General features: G+C 40.0%; 1 protein-coding gene across 9 annotated transcripts in view; it reads right to left on the reverse strand.

Moving 5' to 3' along the window:
- Window positions 1–23,496, reverse strand: part of LOC110826649 (G protein-coupled receptor GRL101) — a 138,550-nt gene that overhangs the window by 2,876 nt on the left and 112,178 nt on the right. For 4 of the 9 annotated variants that reach the window (XM_022057490.2, XM_022057493.2, XM_022057494.2 and 1 more), the window contains 23 exons: window positions 19,578–19,694; window positions 17,065–17,187; window positions 16,473–16,571; window positions 13,599–13,769; window positions 12,883–13,032; window positions 8,327–8,446; window positions 7,736–7,852; window positions 7,386–7,505; window positions 6,774–6,908; window positions 6,484–6,603; window positions 6,127–6,241; window positions 5,457–5,531; window positions 5,168–5,311; window positions 4,656–4,727; window positions 4,490–4,561; window positions 3,984–4,055; window positions 3,340–3,411; window positions 3,013–3,211; window positions 2,601–2,799; window positions 1,722–1,869; window positions 1,341–1,432; window positions 708–925; window positions 84–261 (listed from right to left, as the gene is read on the reverse strand). In XM_022057490.2, the coding sequence (XP_021913182.1) occupies window positions 84–261; window positions 708–925; window positions 1,341–1,432; window positions 1,722–1,869; window positions 2,601–2,799; window positions 3,013–3,211; window positions 3,340–3,411; window positions 3,984–4,055; window positions 4,490–4,561; window positions 4,656–4,727; window positions 5,168–5,311; window positions 5,457–5,531; window positions 6,127–6,241; window positions 6,484–6,603; window positions 6,774–6,908; window positions 7,386–7,505; window positions 7,736–7,852; window positions 8,327–8,446; window positions 12,883–13,032; window positions 13,599–13,769; window positions 16,473–16,571; window positions 17,065–17,187; window positions 19,578–19,694 (2,928 nt within the window). The remainder of the gene's footprint in view (window positions 1–83; window positions 262–707; window positions 926–1,340; window positions 1,433–1,721; window positions 1,870–2,600; window positions 2,800–3,012; window positions 3,212–3,339; window positions 3,412–3,983; window positions 4,056–4,489; window positions 4,562–4,655; window positions 4,728–5,167; window positions 5,312–5,456; window positions 5,532–6,126; window positions 6,242–6,483; window positions 6,604–6,773; window positions 6,909–7,385; window positions 7,506–7,735; window positions 7,853–8,326; window positions 8,447–12,882; window positions 13,033–13,598; window positions 13,770–16,472; window positions 16,572–17,064; window positions 17,188–19,577; window positions 19,695–23,496) is intronic. The other 5 variants (XR_002542106.2, XM_022057495.2, XM_022057497.2 and 2 more) reach the window with 5 other exon arrangements.

Below are 23,496 nucleotides of genomic sequence, written 5' to 3' on the forward strand. Positions count from 1 at the left end.
CTAAACAGTGAAATCTAGGAGGCTACAAGTTACTGTCAAGTGTCCGCACTTCAGAACGTGCAGCGGACCTTCCATAATCTTACCCAGCGTGGAGGAGTACGTACGGCGCTGGTCCGTTGTCAGTGAGAGCTTGCAGGATCGTTTGAATGTCCTCAGACCCCGCCGTGCAGGTCCCAGGAATGGTGCTGTTGAAATGGTATACAGGACAGGGTTCACAGCTGCATTTAATGGTAGAACAAATACCGCCACCCATGCAAACACCTTGTAACAAAAAAATGAAAACCTTAATATCTCTCAGGACTTCCTTCTCATGGTATATAACAGTAAATTGTGTCTGGATCTTTTTAACGCACAGAAAATTAAGAAATGTGAAACTTGGTATGAAACATCAAAGGCATGATAACTTATTATTACATTGATTTTTAAAATTCAATTTTATAAACAGATTATATTTTTGATATTTTTAAGTTTACATTTTGTGAATAAGAATGTTCATCTCTCCTTTGACACAAGGTATTGGCAAATTTTTGTCTAAATATAAGGTACCGCTTCTACCACAACAGCGAATTATGTTCTGTGTAGCACTTTAAGCAAAAATTATGAAATAAGTTTCCCAGTTCTAGTTTTTATTTTAACCTTTGTCAAAGAAGAGAGGAATTTGCGATGCAAAGCTGGTAAAGGTTATGCAGCAACACAAATATATTTACCTGTGAAGGTACAGTGATTCCCCCTAGTGAAAGAACACCCAACAGAATGATCGGCATCCAGCACGCAGCATCAGTCGCTACGATGAGAGTCATGCGTCGAGCCATAGCATTGTCGGACGCTCGCTGTTCTTTCTGCACAGCCTGCTGAGTTGTTCGAGCCACTACATACATCCACAAGTAGCCCAGAGCAATGATCGAGAAGGATATCAAGTTGAGAACTGGAACATGTACATAACGGTAGCATTTACTGCTAGAGGGACATAAAATAAGACACAGCCAGTTTGATATTTCATTGGCTGTTTTCAAAATTACAAGTTATAATGTTGTTATAAGTGATACAATTTTGGACAGATCAAAAACGAGTTACACGAAACTGACGCACAGTTTAATGAATTATGAACTTGAGCAGAACTTTGTCATTTCAGAATTTTCTTTCTGTTCATGTTCAGACCTGGTTCCTATCCAATGAACAACAAAGAATCTTTCCCTAAAGATAAAGCAGCTAACGCACGAAGCTGACTACTGTTGCTTATTTAGTGTCAAAGTTAATGGAGTCATACATACAATATTTGGTACTTAAGCAAAGGAACAATTCTATCTATTTTTATGTATCTGAATTAAGAATGTACTCACAGAGGAACACAAACACGGAATATTCCCATCCACTGGGTTTCTCAGGTGTTATGTGGAGAGCCAGACAAACTCCAGATCTGCCATAGAAATTCCTGTTACAGATACAAAGAGCATGATGTACAACACACGCAGACAGCATCCAGATGCGGCTGTACCTATCGTCTGTATTATGCACAGAGTTCTGGGATAAATTCTGACTGTCATCTTCTGTTACATGGCAAATTTACAAGAGTTCCGTGCCACTAATATTGAAAATGAAAATATCATCAGTGTAACAACAATCACCTGATGCGAGAGTAGAGCATATACTATTTGTACGTTAGATAATGAACAATATTCAATGTAATTGACATTTAATATAGAAACAGTAAATGAACTTACTGAAAATAGTCTATATGCAAGAGAGGTAGACCAGATAAAATAGCTGCTGCTAGCCAGCCCAGCGCCATCAGCAGTCTCGTCTTGGGCATCTCCAGACGACGCACTCGGAATGGGAAGATGATGACTAGAAAGCGGTCTAGTGTAATGACTGCCGCAATACAAAGAGAACGAGTACTTGTCAGAACATATCCATTAAGAACATACCTCAGTCTTCACAATTCGACAACCAAAAACAAACATCACACGATAACAACAAGCGATCCACATAATGAAAAAGGCAAACAGCAAGTATCAAATATTTTGCAAAAATCATTATTGACTGAAGCTAAACATTGTAAAATTACAGACATCTATCAAATTCTTGAACTCCAACTGTCACCGATTACGCCACACAGCCAATTCTTGTATTTTAAATTAATTCTGAAGTGACAAACGTTTTAGACATTCAACAAGACTCCTTGGATGAGTTGCCGGCCCTTATCAATGGCTAAACTTTCGTAAAGAAATATACATCTATACACCTAGCACAACATGAATCTAATAAATGACAAACATCTCATTACAGAATGAAACTATTCTCTGACTTTTGTGTGAACTACTCCAAGTGCTTAATAGTCCTTTTAGACACTGAATACACATCAGAACATTGAAGAAGGAGCAGAAAGAGAAGATGGAGGAAGACAAGAAGGGAAAGATAAAAACAAGCAGGAGAACAAAGAGAAAAATTAAAAAAAACAGGAAGGAAGAGAAGACAATAAGAAAATTAAAGAAAAAGTTATTGTTTTATGTCATCCACGTACCAGTACCATTCACAAATTACCAATTCATGAAATTGACCTCTGGGGCTGAAAGGGGACACTGATCATTATGCTTACTCACCTGTAAGTGTAAAAACAGACAGCTCACTGGAGAAAGTACTGATAAAACCTGCCAGGTTGCAGAGCTCACTGCTTCGCCAAGCCAAATCATGGATGAAGTACACACCACGGTATCGTGCATCCACCCCAGCAATTATAAGCAGGTATGATCCCATGAACATGTCTCCGATAGCCAGATTTGTGATCAGGAATGAATGTACCTACCAATAAACAAATAGTCAAATCAGCACTTTTGCCATAACATGAAACAACAGGTAAATTTTTAGTCAATTCTAGAGATTTCACACAAGAAGATTCTGAATGTCTCATATAAGAACACTGGTATGCACCACACTGAATGGTTTTCGGCAAGTGGATTTTGATAACTGCCCAGTAAATATAAGTTATTTCTTTCACCTAAATTATTCTGTCACCTGATTGGTATGTTTGAAACGCATGCGCCAACCAATAACCAAGATATTGCCGAGTGTGGCCAACACACCCAAAACCCACACACAGATACGCAACACCAGGTTGGACATCAGATCTTCACAGGATGAGAACTCATCAGGAAGAGGAAGACACACTTCCACGTGTCTCGCCAGGCAGCAGAACCGGAATTCATCCGTTACCCTTAAAATGTAGAAAAATCAAATCTACTACACACATTATAAGAAGTCTTGCCTTTATCATAATGATAAAATGCTTTAATAATTTAATTGCATTCACATGATAAGATACTGAAATTAAGCATAACTTACAACTTATTGAGGGACGCTACACTCCGGAACACATTACTGCTTATCACTTTGATTGCATTGCTACTCAGATCCCTGATAGAAGAAACATTCAGATTAATATCTCAAACATGGGGCCTAAATCATTGTAAATGAAATATATGCACTCATTTCATTCTGAGAAAGCCAGGAAAAAGATACTGGGATACTGGGAACGACCCGTTCTTCAAATGCCTGAGCACTGCGGGTCCCAAATTTTTTTTAGGAAAAAGGAGGCGCAAGAAAGTAATTAAACTTGGTAACACCTTAAAAATCACAGGTCTCATTATATCACACAGATCATAAAGACAGTTGCTGATATTTCAAATTTACAGCTATAAGTTACATATATTAAATTCATTTTGTGTGTGTTAGAAGTCCAGCTTCAGTATAATTACACATAATTCCATCTACCTTTAATTGATAAAAGTTATAACCAGTTATATGATTCCCTGTGGATAGAAAATAAACCTTTTTGAGACTGTTTAATATGGTATCACTCTCTCATTATAAAAATTTGTGTTGCTAAATATGTGGATCCTAAGATCGCTGTATTACGTGACTTCAAAGTGATTGGATAAATCTTCAGGGAATAATACAACGATAAGTATACTAGTATATATACTTACAAAGATAATAAATGTGGCATGCCGATGAATGTTCCATCAACCAGATATGAAATTTCATTGTGTGATAGGTCACTGAAAAGTGAATTATAAAAATATAAGTAGATTTATTACAATATGTATTGGAAACATTCACAGTTAATTTAGCTGCCAATCTATCTTGTACTCCTTGATTTTATAATCTTAATAATATCTGGTACAGAATACAAACCATATATTTATATACATATATAAACTTAAAACACATACACAAACATTAATGAAAATAAGGCAGTTATAACATAATATCCATTAGGCTTGTTAATTAATTACAATATTAATAAACTATTTCTTGTTAATTATTAAAATAACAAATAATTTTAGTGAATTACTGCTTCAGAAATAATATTCCATTACAATCACCAGTACTTATACACAAATAGGAACTTATGACATGCACGTTAACTTCATAACTTCTCTCTGTACACTTGGACGAGTAAATAATCTTTCCGAATCCGCAGTTTACTTACAGTCCGACGAGACTCCTGAGTCCAACAAAAGCTCCCTGAGAAATGTTGTTGATCCTCTGCCAGCTGAGGTCTCTGTAACATCAAACATGGCGAAGCGGCCGAATTGGAATGTATTACACAAGTCCACATGAATTAGTACAACATACTCTATACGAGATGCACTCACAGCAAAATTAGAGATGAAAGCCCATAGAATGCCATGGCTTCAAGCATTCGAATACCATTTCCTTGGAGGTGTCTGGAGACATGAATAAAATGGGTTATATACACAAAGCAGAGTAAGTAAGTAACTAAGTAACAAAGTCTTTCATGGAATAACTTGAAGGTTCAACAGCTTAAACTCAAAGCTTGCCAATGGTTATGATAACCAAGTCATTTCCATCTACTTCCCATCATCACAACTTGACTCCTAAGATCAACCCCTTTCCAGGCACAAATTAATTTGGGCAAAAATAAAACAAGATAAAAAAAATAATATGATTATGAATGCAGACTCCTGAAATCTGTTATTCCCATACAAAAATTCCAGAAGAGATGTCAAAACATGTAAATATCAAATTTTTAACACTTTTTACATGATCATTATATTCCAGAAATTTTATAGAGTTGATTGTGCAAAGCTTCCAACAGTGGACAAGTATTTGTTTGTTTGTTTGTTAGTTTGCACGTGATACATACAGGTTACTGAGGTTGGTGAGTCCATAGAATGAGCTGTTGCTTAATATCTTGATACAGTTGTGTTGTAAATTTAGCGTAAGCAGACGCCACAAGTTGCGAAAAGCCAGTGGCGGAATACCCGAGATGCTATTGTTTCGTAGATCTCTGTAAACAAACAAATGGAAAACGGCACATCCTTCATTTCTATTCCATAGGGGCTGAGGGAATGAATGCGCACAAGTATACGAAATATCTACTTTAGTAAGGACTTACAAACATGAAGAATTAAGAAAGCAAATCAACAACTCACAGATATAGAAGACGATCCAAATGCACAAAACTATCTTCGGAGAAAGTGGAATTTATCAGATTATCTGCCAGATGACTAAAAGAGAAAATAAAACCAAACCAATTAAATCTACAACACAACCACAAATAATCAGTTTACAACAAGTGTTAGGGAGTGACTCACTTAAAATTTCAAAATTAAAACTTTGTGAAGGGAAGGTCTTGGGGGGGGGGGGGGGGGGGGGGCAACAACAACAACAACAACACATCTCATAGCATATTAACAGTTTCAATAACAGAATAATGCATAAAAACTACAGAATGTTGATTCTGAAGTTAGGACCATAGCTACATTAATAAGCAAGTTGAAAATTAGAATATAACAACTTACCAAAGTGTGCGTGTGTGTTCAAAATATTGGTCCTCAACTCATAAGCAAATCTTATAAACAGGTTTCTAAGACAACTTTGAAATTTATTTGGGTAACAGAAGCTGTTATGTGACAACTGTTACTTTTTTCATACAGCGTTGGAAGCGATAGGCTACGAGGGGTTAATTAATAGAAAAAGTAACTAGCATATGACACTATTATGAAGGAGCTTAATTTGTCTTAAACTTAAGCTGTACGCTCACTCTCCTCCTCTGAAATGTCTTACAAAGACACATCACAGTTCACAAGATGGCGTACTCACAACCAAGTGATTTCCTCTTCAATGTCAGGAGGAACACAATCCAGGCTGAGGTTTGTGCAGTTAATGTGTATATCATGACATTCACAGCGCGGCTCCACGTTTGAGCACGCAAACACTACAAAGAAACAGCATTACAATAAGTGCTGCTGACTTTGCATTACACACAAATTCCTGGGAAATAAAATAGGCATAGCATATTTTGCAAAAGTAATATATAAATAAAATTATTTTTCTTCTCATTAACATTTTGAAATTCAGAGCATGTTAAATTTGTGTAAATAAGAATGCTACTTGTATATATCCGAGTCTGTTTACATCACTGGCTTGCTATCTGACAGAACGAAACCGTCAACTTACAGCATCCATCTTCATCCACCCAGGTTCCGGGGCAGTCAATATTTTCATCACACACCAGAGACTGATTGAGGCAAGGACCATTTCGGCACTTGAAAGTATCTGGTGGGCATGTCCAATTCTCTTAAAGATACAAAAAGGCTGTTTATTATTGGCTGACGGCTATTTAAACCCTGCCCTAAGAGTTATTAGAAGAACTGAAGAACATATATAGGAAACACAAATTTCAAATAACAAGGGTCATGACCTCAGGTAAAGAAAGATGTTAAATTTGCTAAAAATGACCAACTCACTGCATCCGATGAGATGGGATCCATCTGCGCAACCATAGCGAGGATTACCAGAGTTGTAGCATCGAAGCGAAGCGTCAATACACTGGCTGTTGTTACACTGGAACTGATTTGGCCCACAGACTGGCAGCGTCAAATCTGAATTAGGGCAAACAGAATTTTAGGAACACGTAGGTTATGGAAACCAAAGCGGCATATTAAAATACTGAAATTTACGTTTAAAAATCAGAACCACGATGCTACTTCTTACAGTCACACTAATTTGATTGAGATTGAAATCAACCAGTACATATTTGTTCGCCTGAAGTCCTGCTGAATACAGTCTGTGGATTTCTCTTCTGGCCGCAGCATTCAGACCAGCTGTGAGGTCTACCCAACTTCCTATCCAATGGGTACTAGGGGTCTTATAGCGCATTAGTTACCAGCTTTAACTCCAGACACACTCAAAAATACGTTTGCACGTGTGTCTAGAATTTTGAGGAAGAACTGCTCTAAGTTACATTCTTCAAAACAGTTACTCCGGATTTCAGAGAAGATATTAACACTTTTGTAAAATGCACCTAGACTGGAATACAGAGACCCTCAAAGCAGCACATATCATTTCTGATCACTCACCGCAGTTGCTCTCATCCGAACCATCCGGACAGTCTACGATGAAATCGCACCAGAGGGACTCGGCCACGCACTGCCCACCATTAAAGCATTTTCTCTTACCCTCAAGGCATGGTTCATTATCTGTTGGGGGCAAGGTCTACTTTTTATAAGAATGATGACAATGGTAAAGGCAAAACATTAAGGCAATATGGAGAAACATATTTAAAAACAACAGACGTGTTTCAGATATGTCAGCAAAATTCTACCAGATTTCATGACACAACATCCCAGAACACAGACGTCTTGATACTCGCTACAGTGAAAGTCTTAAACCTCATAATTTATGTCTTATTCTTCGGTTCTGAACTCACCACAGTCCAATTCATCGCTCTTGTCCCAGCAGTCAAACTGCAAGTCACAGCGCTGGGTCAAGTTCACGCACTGGCCATTTCTGCATCTGTATTCTCCTTCTGTGCATACCCGAGGCTCTGCGAAAGAAGCTCAAGGAACATATTCTACAAACTGCAAACACTCCATAAATACGAGACAAGAGACAGGCTTTACCATCATTATCATTATCCTTAATTTTGTATCTCACTGAAGAGGTTACGCCTGTATAAAATTTTTATTGCCCAAATTTATTGACGTCTTTTGTAATCTTCCTCAACATATCTACCAGAATGGTACTTTCAAAGTGACGACTAACAAAAATATTTACTCATACACCATTCATAATAACCTTTCCAACTCATATTTATAATATATGTGGTTATGGCCTAATTTAAGGTACGACCCCTTCACTTGCCAGGAGAGACTGAGGAAATCAAAGGAAAACCTCGAGCAGGGCATCTGGTCTGTAGACGAGAGAGTTGAACGTGGGGCCTCCCGAAACGAAGCAGGAGAGACAACGGGTGTAATTAATTCTTAAATTTCAGATTCGTTCGGAGTTGTCTGTCACTTACCACAGTTCTGCTCGTCACTTCCGTCCAGACAATCCCACTTGAAGTCGCAACGCAGAGCCCTCGGCAGTGAGCGGTTGTCGGCACAAACTATACTCTCTCCGATTACGTCCATCCCGTTCGCTGAGAGGTGGAAAAACATATTATAGAACGCGCGCCGTCAGGCGCTGCCAACAACCAGAATCACTATTACCACAACCACCACAACCATCACCATTATCGCCACTGTCAATACCATAACTGAAAGTGGTAATCAAATGGTCGGGGCTACTGCCTCATGTTAGGGAGGTCCCGAGTTCAGGTGCTTCGTGGTTTTCCTCAATCCCACCAGAGAAGTGTCGATATCACGACAAATCCCTCCTCTAGAATGAGGGAAATGAAAAATATAAACAAAATTGTGATCCGGAAACCTCAAGGACTAGTGCGCAGAGATGAGTAAAGTAGCTAATACTGAAAAGAACATTAAAATTATGACAGATAAACAAGCAAACATCGATTAAACACGAGTATTTACGAGCAGGGAAAGCAAACAGATTGTTACCATAGAATTTGCTACTAAATTTATGTGTACATCTCGCGTATGCATGAAATCCTGTGGCTAAGACCGGATTAGAAGCAAGGCCCACTGAGGAAACTCCACCCAAGTACGATCGCCCGGGAAGGGGGTTGTTTAACGATGTATTTTAAAAGTAAAATTCGTCTGAAACCTACATGTCCATTGCTACAGCTTTTACAAACAATTCTGTTTCAGTATGTGAACTCTGTGTTGAACACGAATTAGAAACACCTAAAGCAGGCACTTCATAGTACAGGGGTTTTTCCCCCTTGAAATGCTGATAGTTGCGTAGAAAATCAATAATCTCCTGATGTTTTTAATGCATCACATCTCATCTTTTGTTCCAGCGGAGTGACTTTCACGAAATTTTTGGGCTTGAAGATGGTAACGTATGGATGAAACACGCCGCTGTAATATACGGGCTAACGGTATAAAATATACTAATTTTAATGATTTGCATAAGCAATTGACGGAAAATTTACACTGTTGCAATAATTTAATCTAAAATGATCTAGATTCATTGCTGAAATAACGTGAAATCGCGAAGAACAGATAAAAAAGATGACGAAGGGAAAAAAAATCCTACAGGAACCTACGGAATGTTTGGTTTAGGGGGAAAACGTCCCTCGCTCGTAGAAGCTGCCGCAGGAGTTCACTGACGTAAATCACGCTGTCGCCTTCGAAAGTATAATGAAAGCACCGCTAATGCCCAGACTTTCCGACAAGTTCCGTCCTAAATTACATCAGCTCTGTTGTCCCTTCGTTCTTCCTTTAATGCAAATCACCTTTTAAACACGTGTTAGTGCAACGACGCACTTCTGCGCTGTACTAGAACCACAAACACGTGCGCTAACAGGAATATTTCTCGCCTAAAAGCAGGTTTTAGCTGTAGATGCCAAGTTTTAGAAGAGAAGCATCGATTCTACAGCGGAACGGGAAATCTGTTTCGTCTACATTACGATGTTATCGGAACTCCTTTCAACATTTTAACAATCAGTAAATATTTTTTTTTATATATGGTTTTCGTATGATTCTCAGTGTAAACAGCGTTAACCAGTTGATCTAGGTAATGGTGAAGTGTCGTGTTTTCTTCGCGGTACGGACTGAGAGCTTAAATATTTAGACGAGCTTCGGCTTTAAAAGTACTCTTTCAACATTTCCAATTGAATGTAGATCTAGCAATTCTAGCGAATTCACTCGCTCGCCTATTACTTATAGATTTTCGATTTCTGAATGCTAAATTTCGATTCTCTCTCTCTCATAGCTTAAAATGCTTAAAAAGAGGGTGTCTAAGGCAATAATAGCTAAGAAAAAATTCTTCTCGTCCTTCATTTTGTGGAAGGTACGTAATATTTAAAATTGTTCAAGACAGGAAGAACTTAGCTGCATTCAATTTGTTTCAAATTATCAGTCATTTTTACAATGTACAGCACCAAGATGGAGTCATACATCAACTACAGTAAATCTGTCGATTGGCTCGCTCAATTTCAAAGCACTTAGCAGAGATTTTGAGAAATTGACATCACATGCGTTGGGCTTAAACTGGGAAAAAAAATGACATTGTGTCGGAGGCACTGAGTCACAAATATCGTTTACATCTGAAGCCTCTTGAAATGCCACTTCAACAGACAACAAATATTTTCCAAATCCTCTTTTTGCTGTTGTGCATTCCTCGTTTGCTTTGATGTTCATTTATTGGAAAGCCGTGTTGTTACAAAGCCAGCCACACTACAGACAGGAATTGATTTTAATTATATTTCGTTCAATATCCACAACAATATTTCAAATAAATGTTACGTACCTTAAAAGTTCTAAGTATTAAGTTGCGCGCATTTTTGAGAAAGTCGATAAAGCTCGATTTCAACTTTATATAAGGAGTTGTGTTAAATCGATACGAGCCAAAAATGAAATTCGTCAAACAAGATCTGGCTTACATTCTAGAATCCAAATTTAATCAAAATCCGTTCAGTAACTTTGGATATAGCGCGGACAGACGGCCGGACGCGACAATCTAAATGATATGCTTTCGCTTCAAGCATTTTCTGAAGAAATAACGTACAAAAATTAGAACCGACATCCAATTATTTAAAATCAACAGTCGAATTAAAAATGTAATGTAAAACAACGGAGAAACCGAACACTAAAACCTCGCGCACGTGCTCCTACTTTCTGTAGATGACCAAACGGTAAGAAGCAGGATGCTTAAAAGATTAAAATATTAAGCGACCGATTAAGTACGGGATTATATACAAAGTCCTACAAACAAGTTTCATGACAGGAGGGCACAGAAACTTACACATAGTTAGAAACTTCTAACAATCAAGAACTTTGTAATGAACGTCAAATTTATAGACGTATAGTATCAGTTACAAACAAAAATTATTGGTTGACAATCAAAGAGTCTCACCGAAACTAACCTCTATAAAGTATCTGTCACGTTGGCGAAGTCTGTCTTGATTTTACTCGGGCCGGGAAATCAGTTTGAAAAAGCACACGACTTCAATCTTCAATTCACTGTAGATAAACATATTTACTAGACTCATATTAAAATCTTGATCATAAAAACTGCTACCCTAAATTATGTTTTCCAGCATTTCGTCTGTATGGCCATTTACCTTCTGTAGTCTATATTAGCAATGCTCGATTATTCCGCATTCTTTATCGATTCACAAACCATTAACACATTTCTGGTCTGATGGTACATAACCTGAGCAGACGAGTCGGCGCTGTCAAAGAAACAACTCTCTCATATACGATTCGACCTTATGACATCTGAAGTCCTAATACAACACGACTGCTTTGTTAACCTATTACGAAATGTTCGGTTATCTCACGATTTTCAGCGACAGAAAACAAAACTTCCATAAACCAATCTCGTAACTGACTTCAAATTATCGATTAATAAAACCGGAAATTCACTTTCCTATCGATAATCTACAGGCGAATAGACTGCCCTCTATAAAAGCTACATTTCAACTCATTATCGATTAATGTAACGGGAATTTCGACTTATATCGATAATCTAAGTTTCGCAAAGGTACAAAGAAACATCCAAACTTTAAAAGGGTACAAAATGAACTGTGACAGGCGGGGGGGGGGGGGGGGGGGGGTTACAAATATAAATAATTATTTTCAACACGTTCAGGGAATGGAAGACCAGAAACATTCAAAACATATTTTAAAATCAAAAAGAATACGACATATGAGGCCATCTTGAAGACAACTGGGCTACGTGTACACTGGGACCTAAAAGGACCAACTTAATGGTACAATTTCGTGACTGGATACGATGATACAATTCCGACGCACTGCGTGAAATCATTACGAACTTCAACTTAAGCCCGGTGCTGCCATCTGGCCGGAAGTTTTCCAACTAGCATTATTTGTTACTTTACAAATTTAGACGATCTTCTTTTGAAACAGGGGCCCTACGGCTGATTGCATTAATAAAATTGTACATTTAGGGCCCCTAAAATAATTCGGCGGTACAGTTTTATCACCATAATTTATTCTGCTAATTGAAAACTTCCATATTCTGTAAAGTGCAAATACAAAGTTTGTTAAAAAATCTATCAATAACAGTCGTAAAATGCTGTATGACGTCTGTAGACATCGTAAGGGCATGTGACGGACAGGAAACAAAAATTGAAGAAATTTTGCGTAGATATAAATGAGATATGCAAATTTTCTGTATTTTTCAGCGCTAAACAAACAAAATGAGAGACGTCTGCATACAAATGGAAAATCTATATTAAATCAATTACAGAAGAGCGTGATTTGAAAGACAGGAACACGAGAGGAGACAGCTGGAGAAAACGAAGACAAAGTACATTAATGAAGGGATGTGGAAACAAAGGAAAGAGGACAAGAATTAGCGGTAATAATGAAATAAGGTGGTAATTTGTCAAATTCACACATACTCCACACACACACCTGGTACATCATTCAGAAGTTACTACACACTCAAGGACTCGCAAACATAAATAACTCTGCAATTACTTACGACAGCCAAATTCATCCGACAGGTAATTTCCATTCTGACAGTCATTTGTCTGGTCACAGATGAATTCTGGGTGTATGCAACGGTCCTTATCTCTGTTCTGGTTTGGTTCAATGCAGTTCAGAGTCAGAGATGGATTACACAGATGGATACCTGTGATTACAGCAAGAAACAACGCTCACTGTAATGCCACGTCGTCATCACCACAAACGGCATTTTAACAGTAAGCATGAAATAGAGGAGATGCACTGAAGGCCATTGGACCCTGTCCTTGGCCAAATGAACGAAGATTCACTTTAATATTATCATTTCATCTGCGCTCAGGATTTACAGATCTTAAAATATTCAGAATCTTATTATTATTATTATTTTACGTAGGCGTGAAGCATTATGGGAATTTATAATTTTAACTCTTCACTTAATATTATTAGCCTCTGGTTTTCTGGTTTATAAAATGAAGAAGATTGAGATGGATACGAAACAGGGCGCATGTGGGGAAAACGAGAAACGAAAATTCCCGGTTGGCAAACCGCTTATAAGACAGCAGCAAATGATAAAGGCGTTGATTGGAACAAACTGGCTCAAGGTTGGGTACAACGGCGACTTTCTGTTCTTTTAAAAGTGGGGAAATTATCGATTGGTTGAGTAGCCATCGCCTTATGTAGGCATTTCTGGATACCAACAACATACTGTATTGTACAGGTGTTCCTTATTCTCACCGTAGATGTTGGTGTAATAGGTGTCGCAGTCGGTCTCGTCGGCGCACGGCTGGTGCAACGCGCTTTCCAACGGGTTGGGAACACAGTCACACTGGGAGTCGCACACGTTAGCTCGGCGGATACAACGCCCGTTCGGGCAGAGGAACTCGTCGACACCAGTGCAGTTCTGACCTAAGGCACGTAAAATAGAGCGAATGAGAGAAAGAGAGAGGAGGCACTAATGCCTGTTCCGGCTTCAAATTGATCTTCCCATCTCCTTCTTGGTCGACCTCGATCTCATTTCCAGCTAGGTTTGTAGCTGAGCGCAGCCTTAGGATGTCTGTCTTCAGACATTCGTTCCAATATGTATTAATAATGGTAGACCTACTAAAATGGTACATGGCATCATAAGAGATTTAATCACCACTACGTGAATCATCAGTCCACTTTTTAGACTTATAACCTATATTTAATTATACGTGTAATAGTTATTGCAGAAATCGGTTGATTTCTAGACAGTTTGTATTCTTAAGGTACCGGAGCCAAAGTTACAGAGCATTATTCCCACACCACGTGGCTCAACGCGTCGTTGAATCTCCCTAAGCGTTAGGCCACCGGCGGCTCACACGGTATAGAAATTGTTCTTAAGATTTTATATCGAGGTTCGACTCCACGACTCCGACTAAACGGTCCTGTTTCTAACCATAAGACGATGTTTCTCCCCTCTCCAGGAATTATCTCTTACTTCTCCTCTACCAATTCGAAGGGTTTAGTTTCTGTGCCATGAGGAAAACAACGATTTCCGTACGGAGGCGCCATCCCGTCACAAGTGACCTTGAACGAAAGCCGTTGTCGACCGACGACAAAACACGACCGCAGCCGAGGTCTAATCCTAATCCACGTATCCACACGCAGACACCAGGAAGTAATATTCAAGACGAGGCGCGCCTTTTACTGGAGCGCGGAATAATCGGAAAACATTCAACTTTTCAGACGCATTTTGACGTCACGAGCGAAAGAGCGTACAACCCGCAAGTTCCATCAGGCGTCGGTTTTTCTCGACGAGATTTTGCACGGCTCATTGCGCCAGACGCTCATTTCCTGTACACTCATTTATTATTCCAAGCCTAACAATCTTCACCGGTATCATAATACTACAGGGTGTCCCAAAAAATGTGTACACATTCAAGAGTCCATTGTGGTGGTATCAACAAAACGGGTCACGCCACATTACCATCGTGATGTCAGGGCCGGTCTTGACAACACCACCACGCCAGGGGCTACTTGAAGGACGCGGCGTACAACCCAGACCAAGCAACACTTCAAGGTCTCACCAACTACTGACGTGTGTGATGGTTAAGTTTATTAAAACGTCATTGTTTAATTTATTGAATGAATGTATATTTTTCTGGAACACCCTGTATATGGACCTCGGCCCCCACGGTATCCATTGGATAGGAGGCTGGGTGGGACCCATAGCCGTTTTGGTCGTTGCTGGGAACAGTTAACTCCTGTCCTGTCGCGAAAATCTCGGCTTATAAATGACGTGGTGATGATTTTAAACGGTAATTTACAATACTGCCTGCTCGCGTTTGGTAATTAAATTCTGCGAAACGTGCAACAGAACGTCAGACTATCGTTTGTGCTCAGAAAAAGATAAACTGAGAATACAATTCAGGAAATAAGTCGGAACAGAACCGACCACTAGCGCGGCGCTGTAAATTGAATAAGTACGAGGCGCGTCCCAAAAGTAAGTTTCCCACTCGTCCCACAGCTAGCAAACCTTATATTCAGCGAAGCGACTGTGCGTACGTGATAGAGCAATGACGTAGCATGGCGCATGCACTAACGGCACTTCCCGCGTTCTCACAGTAGCATCGTTACAGCTGTTGAAGATGGAGGTTCTTATTCCAGCTCCCGCCGACTGTGAAGTGCGGTCAGTGATAACGCTAGGCCGCACACGGCTCGACGGACAGCAAGTCTCCTGCAGGAGTTCAGCTTGGAGGTGTTTAATCATTCACCCTACAGCCCGGACCTCGCTCCCAGTGATTTCCATCTTTTCCTACACCTCAAGAAATTCCTGTCCGGTCAGCGTCAGCGTTTTGAGAATGACAGAGAGGCGGAGATGGTTGTCACACAGTGGTTCCAATCCCAGGCGGCAGACTTCTACGACACAGGTATTCAAAAGTTGGTCCCACGGTATGACAAATGTCTCAATTCCGGTGGCGAATATGTTGAAAAATAGCTGGACACTTGCTGTATCTGTTGCAATAAATATTTCCATGAAATTGTGTTTTGTTTCTGTAAACGGCCCCAGGGAAACTTACTTTTGGGACGCGCCTCGTATTTAGTCGACATTGCGTCTGAGTTCTTTGTGCGCTGTTGGCAAACGAAACCCTCTTCGTCAAGGCTCGTCACTATACGAAATTCTGAACAGCCCACACAGTGAAGACGAAGGCCAAAGCCATTACATTCAATTCGCGAGCTCAGTACATACAGGGTGTCCCCTCTAAATGACGAACTGCTTGACACAGTTCAAGAAAATAACTAACAACTCTGTTAAAATTCAACGGAAAATATATTTCATGCAAATTTTAATGTATACTTTAAATTCTCTTCAAATTAAATGAATTAACTTAAAATTAAATTAATTTAATTAAAGCATCAAATGCTTTACCACACAGATATTATTCAAAATAAAAAAAATCCCCAACGGTGTGTCTCCAAAAATGTCAAAATTTTCAAACATATTATGCTTTAATCTTTAAAAAGTTAATGTTAAGATAAATTAGTCTCAAAAGAGGGCAAATCCCTGCTTAACGTCTATTGCTTAGAATTTTCTTCGTATCACAGCAAACATTCAAGTAAGCATGCAGAAGCTGTCTTGTCACTCACAGTTCAGTTCGTCAGCATGATTGTCGGGGCAGTCAGGCCAACCATCACACCAATAGTAGCGGTGGACCTTCGACCCATCACCGCACACCACAAACATCTCTGTGGAACACGCCAACACACAATACAGCACTTCAATTTGAGATATTTGAAAATAAAATAAAATAAATTATTTTGTTTTCACATCTCCATTAGTTTCCGAGATATAATTTTTTTTATCTTGGATACTTTTCATCCGGACACTCTGTATTTACCACAAAAAGTTACAAATATCCACTAACAAATTCATACGACGACACTAACGGAAATCCTCACTGACACACAAAGCTGAAAACTAGAGAGAAGATCACATCTCGAGACGTTTTGCAGCTGTTATGGCATTGTGTAGTCTGGTAGATCTCCACCAACGTTTTCAGAGGTCATACTGCCTCCATCATCAGGGCGATGAATGACCCAGAAGACAGCAATCTTCAGACTCAACGCTGTGAAAACCTCAAATCCTACACGTGTGCTGATTTTGATCACAAAGACCAAGTTACTGAGGAAAACGTGGGAAATTAAAAATTCTTACAGCATAACTTTTCAGAAAAACTACCTGGGCCACAGTCAGTTTCATCCGACCCGTCCTTGCAGTCCTGGGTTCCATCACACACAAAGCCAGGTCTGATACATTCCCCATTATGGCATTTGAACTCCGCATTCCAACATTTCCTGTGAGCTAAAACATAAATACGTTTACATTACATCAACTTAATGCCACGTTAAGCACCAGAATTAGGTTTCAAAATAAGACTACAGTTACACGACGTTCTATTATCATCTGATTTGTTTTTCAGTGTCTACAAATAAATGTTTGGGAACACGTGAAACACCCTATAACCACCCCAGACTCAAAATTCTATACTTTTATAGAACACGAAGGAAAATTACGGTGTTCAGAGCAGTTAAAATCCGTATGGTACAATGAGATGGACTGTACAAGTAGCACGCGTGAAAAACCGGGTATACATAATTCGAAAAACACAAGGAAAAATATCATTCGAGAAACGTAGCTCAGATGGGGAAATAATACTGAAATGGATTATAATAAACGGAATTTTTATTGTGCAGAGTTCTGCTTGAAAAGCTTATAGTCCCGTAGCCGTCCATTATAGTGTTCACGACAGACCGCAACTGGACCCAATCCCAAGCGAGCTGAGTTCACACTCTTACATACTACTTCTTTAAAACAAATTTTAATATTATTATTCCATCTACAATTTGGTCTTCCAAGTGGGCTACCTTTTGAAATTTGCCATCTCAAATCTTGTTTGAATTTTCATCCCATCTCATCGCAATTAACTGAATCCACTTGAATTACAACATGTGAAGAATACAAATTATAAAGTTACTCATTATGAAATTTTCTCCAGTCTCTTGCCAATTTCCTTTCCGTAGACCGTCTTGTATCGGGAGGCGCATAGCACAAAGCAGATCCACGGACGAGTCAAGAAATTCCTCCCGCGTTAGAACAAGATCCAAGCAGAAATGCAATTACAAGGCAGACAATCTCACTCCCACCTCGAACGATAAGAAAATTTTAAGCCCTCTCTCTCTCTGGAGGCATCCTGTCTCCTACTGTAAAGAACTCCTCACGACCTGCTTCTACGTACATTTTATATGCGTATTCATAAAGGTCGCATCACCGACTAATTTAATTGTTTAGGAGAAGCACACGAAATAAAATTAAGTAAATAAAGGTCGGAACGCCCTCATACTTTGTACTTTTCACAGAATACTATTAGGGCAATTAAGTCCAGGTGCACGGAACACGCGACACACTAAAACGCTCGAAAGACGTGTAAAACACATAGATGACACTAGTGAGGAAATACAAAGGAAAGGGACCACTTGGGAGACCTAGACGTAGATAACATAATTATATTTTAACAGGATCGTAAAGAAATAGTGTGGACTGGATTCAGCTGGCTCAGGATATGATCCAGTGGCGGGCTCGGTATTGAGGCTTTCAAGGCCTCGAGGATGAAGGTCATGGGATCATGGCCTGGGCTTTGGCGCAGTGCAGACTCGCCAGTAGATGACATGCCTCCATCTTCTGGACTAAAGATGGAGACAGTACGTTTCTCCAGAACGTTGTCATGTACACGGCGCCAAAACCCAGAAAAACGTCATCAAATGAACACAAGTCTGGACACTTACAGCCCATATTTTTGAAATTCGTTTCAATATTATCAACCCGTTGAAACAAATGACTGCATAGTTGTGACGCGATAACGTCTTCTTTTTTTTTTAAGGGGGGGTTCTTACGGTTTTTGAAGGTTGTAACAGCCGAAGAATATTTTCGATTGCCACTCAAGCACTTCGTGGTGTCGCGGTTGGTCGAAACTGAAGCCTGACCACCAAACCACGGCCGTCAAAGCGTCCAGCGATTATTTAAAATTCGAGAGGGTCGTTTCGACCCCACAACTGTCGATAAAACTGCCTCGTCACTCGGCCTTTCCTATCCTCACCCAAAACAACATGACACATGCCATCCACCAAATGTCGTGGCCGAACAGCTAACACTCGTGTTTCGCATTCGGGAGGCCTGGGGTTCGAATTTGTGCCCGGAGACTCACTGTACTGACAGAATTTGTTACTGGTTTACCTCAGTCCCTCCAGACAAATGCCGGGACAGTGCCTCAAATTAGGTCACGACCTTTTAATTCCACATACTTTTTCAATTCAATATTCATTAATCATTCCATTGTTTGACAATTACACTATGAACTACTGAGAACGTCCTTAAATAACTCATAAATTAAATACTAGTGTGGTCTTAACAGAATGCACCATAATATACGCAAAATGACGAAGGGTCGATTGAGTTCAGAGAAACAAACAATTAATTGAATTATCGTATACATCCTTTTGGGACACTCTATACATACAACTTTCGGTTTCATGGCGAACACAAACGGGTTATCGAAGTCTGCCTTGTGTGAAGACAGATTTCACACCGAAAACAAACGTATAATCATGCACTGCATGTACCGAAACTTTATAAACTGGTCCAAATTTCTCACGGGCCGATTACGTCACGTGGTTTAATAATTAGTTGTCGCTCACAGCATTTGTTCTCATCCGAGCCGTCGCCACAGTCGTCAACGAAGTTACAAACGTTGTCGCCTGGAATGCAGAAGTGGCTGTTGCATTTGAAGTGTGTCACCGGGCAGACGTAAGTTTCTGTAACAAGCGGAGACAGAAATTAAACACGAACACTGAGGAGACGAAGAGATGGTCTACTCTAACAACGTCCAGATAGATCAGTGCCAGCGCACGGAAGTCTGTCTGAGCAGAGAATTGACTCGACCTTTAAAATCAAGTACCCATCGGCGCATGCGCAGAGTCATTCTAACACGCGGTAAAAACATCGGCCGACTTTCAGCTTTCATCAGTTTATTTAGCTTTATACAGTATTTCGTCTCGTTCTTGTTTTCTCAGTGTTTTATCGTTAGAATTCATTATATTAGTAGGATCACTGATAAAAACCCACATTATTAAATATCACTGCAGACTGCACCAACAATACAAACATTTTTAGTAAGGGGCGATGTTTTTAGGATAGCGTTCAGCATGACGTCACGGCTTCAAGGTCGAATAAATTCTCTGCTCAGATAGACAGTACGTATCTAATAAATCAACAACAGAGCTACAACAGCCCGGGAAATCGCTCCATAAAACGTCGGTAGCTGAGCAAGTGGGCGACCACCAAATTCTCTAAACGAAATCAACTTAACTGAATTGTTTAACTTTAAACACTGACGCACACAATTCACTTTTGCTGTCAGAATTCACACGTTGAAACACGTAGGTGGATATAGTGTACGGACATAATAATAGAGCTTTCAATTTAACGCGTACAGATGCTAACAGAATTAATTCAAGACCTCAGACTCTGATGGGAAATTCCATTTACACATTAAAGAGAAGAACATTTAATACAAGTTGCTCAATCCAAAACACGTTGTTACTAATTCATACTTTGGATAGTTGGTTTACTTAAATTAATGCAAGTCTATAGATTCCTAACACAACATTAACATGAATCCTCATCACTTAAAATTAAAGTAATAGCAAATTTTTCAGGGCAATACATATCCCGATGAATTACGGAATAAATTACTTAAAACTTAATCCCTGTCATTTATAAAACTATCATAAACAAAAGACGTTTCGGTGCAAAAGAATCACGCATAACATTTATCTAAAAGGAGAAGGACATGGTGGCCAGGACAAATTCTGTGAGGATGGGGCTGTCTTGTACATGTTTCGCCGTACTTACTGACTCCATCTTCAGGGCGATGATGGGTAAGGTAAGCCCATTCTCTGTGGAACTGCGGACGTTAATGGACTCATTGTCCATCCCTAATATATTATGGAAAAGCGACGCAAGTCTATGTCTGAAGTTCAGGTTATACAAATACGAGGGTCCCTACTAATAAATACTCAATTTATTACGCACAGAAAATCCTGTTTATTTATGTTTAATGAATATTCTCGTTCCACACTGAGCTCTGTATTGCGTAAATGTATTCAGTCCACACAAAATTCTTCTGCAGGCTCACACATTCTAAACCTCTGTTTGCCCAAAGTGGCAATTTTTAATGTTTGTCTATTTTATGTAATTGAAAACGTGATTAAACAATTTCGAGGCCGCGTAGGGTGTTCGCATTCAGTGTGTGTGTTTGCGTGACAGGTTTCATCCTGTAAAATGCGCATGTAAAATTTACCTCCCCAATGATTGATGCTGTCATGCAAACATAACCTCAATGTCTATACATGTCCTCGCTGAGTAACAACATGTATAGGCTAGTCATTGCCGCTTTTTCACTCCAGAGACTGAGCTTTAACAAGCTGGGAATTAATCGAACCCCGTATTACCTGTCTCTCTGTTTCACAAACGTCGGCCCGCGAACCGCTACGACTTGCAAATTCTAGAATACGTAAAGATAAAGTTGTCCTTAATGCTCAGCGTATGGAAGAACTCATTTTTTCCATAGCCATGGCCAAGGCAGCTTTCGTCAAGAAGAGGATACTTCTCACTAGCAAGTTGGGCTTGGAGATGAAGAAGAAACTAGTGAAGTGTTACGTATGGAGTGTCGCGCTGTATGGAGCAGAGACTTGGACACTCAGGAAGAAGGAACAGAAATACCTGGAGAGTTTCGAAATGTGGTGTTGGAGAAGAATAGAGAAGATCAGGTGGACGGATCGAGTGACCAACGAAGAAGTATTGAAGAGAGTCAACGAGCAAAGAAACATTCTGCAGGCGATTACGCGAAGGAAAGCTAACTGACTGGGACATATTATGAGAAGGAATGGATTAATGAGTGATATCACCGAAGGCCAGGTTGAAGGAAAGAGAGGACTAGGAAGAAGATTGATACAGCTAACCGACGACCTTAAACAAGGAAAGAAGATGACGTTCCAGGAATTAAAGCGAGAAGCCGAGAATAGGGACAACTGGAGAGCTCTTTTTGGGCAGAGCAATGGACCTGTCGTAAGACAGAACACTTAATAATAATAATAACATTAGATGGAGATGAGTGCATAGCTTCATGCTCCGACTGCTTTAACCCCCCTCTCAGAGGGAAGAAACACGGTACCCGTTGGACTCTGGCGGTCCCGGCGATGATGATGATAACGAGATTTGAGACGAGGTTTAATCACATTTACTGTCAGACTGCAACAGCTCACGTCAATTCAGAGAATTTCATGTTTACACCGTCTGTGAGAACACTCAGTGGCCAGACTTAAGAGTATCTGCTTTTAGGTAATTACAGTGGCGTATCTTAACCCAATGACATATTCTGACGAGTACGGGAAGCCCGTACATTCCTACTTTAATGAATGTGAAATTCCACCTGATAACAGTGAAAAAAAGTTTACTTACTGAACAACACGACAGAACGAACTTTAAGGTGCCTTAAAAGCTCGAAATTTTTTTCAACCAGCTGAGTAATTATTATCAACTGCCCAGAAAGTGAATAAAAAAGCAGGTAACTGGGGGGGAGGGGTCTCTTTCTTAAACAAAATACACAAAGGAAAATAATGGATGTGTCTGCGGAGTGCGATATATGTGATGTATGATGCTTATTAGCGTTGTGAACAACTCAGCGGAGTCAGGCTAGGTTCGCAGACATCAGACTACAACAAATGACCACGAAGACCGATTACTGGACACACGACCCCAACCTTCTTAATTACGAACAAGGTAATTAGTCATTCGCTGCCTGCGTCTGCGGATTTGTTTCCATCTTGCGCTTAGCATTCGGACGTACAACGTGTGGTGCGGGTTGATTTAGTGACTTGCACGGCGCTCCAAGTGCGACCGCCAATGTCCAGAACAACGAAACTAGATAAGGTCAAATGGAGCACTGGATCCAGTTGCTAATAACGATGCACTGGTTCATTAAAATTCATGGCGAAGATGAATGTCTTCTGGTTCCTACGCCGTCTTTTCTGGTAGAAGCTTACCGACGTATAAAGTTATGCTTTCGCGGCGACTAAAGTCGATGAAAGACTCTCGGGCTACAAGCCGCGTCAGGTGGCTAAACGGTGAATAAATCACGTCTTCTGCCAACGTCACTTCCTGCCGTCCATCTCCAGTTCCCATCGGCGGGCGCGCTACAGAGGACCAGTTTATTACGAAGCTGCCCTGAAGATGAGAACAGAGATGGCTGTCGAAACGTCGGCAGAGGATCTGATTCATTCACCATTGAGACACCTGACGAGGCTTGTAGCCAGAGAGTCTTTCATCAAGCTTACCGACGTTTCCGAGGCGCTTGCTGTCGCCGCCATCAGGGCAAGCACCTCTAAAACGTCGGTAAACTTGTACCAGAGTTCCGACGTGAGAATCTGAAATCTCAGTAAAATGAAAGAGACGAAGAAAACCTCACTCTTACAATATAAGACAGATCAATTCAAGCAACCATCAGGAAACGACGTAAATTTGTTTCCTTGTGAAATATGGTACGTTCATGAAGAC

Source organism: Zootermopsis nevadensis, unplaced genomic scaffold (assembly GCF_977971745.1).
Source record: "Zootermopsis nevadensis isolate Lab colony 2312 unplaced genomic scaffold, Znev_1.0 Znev_ptg000028l, whole genome shotgun sequence".
Taxonomy (NCBI): Eukaryota; Metazoa; Arthropoda; class Insecta; order Blattodea; family Termopsidae; genus Zootermopsis; species Zootermopsis nevadensis.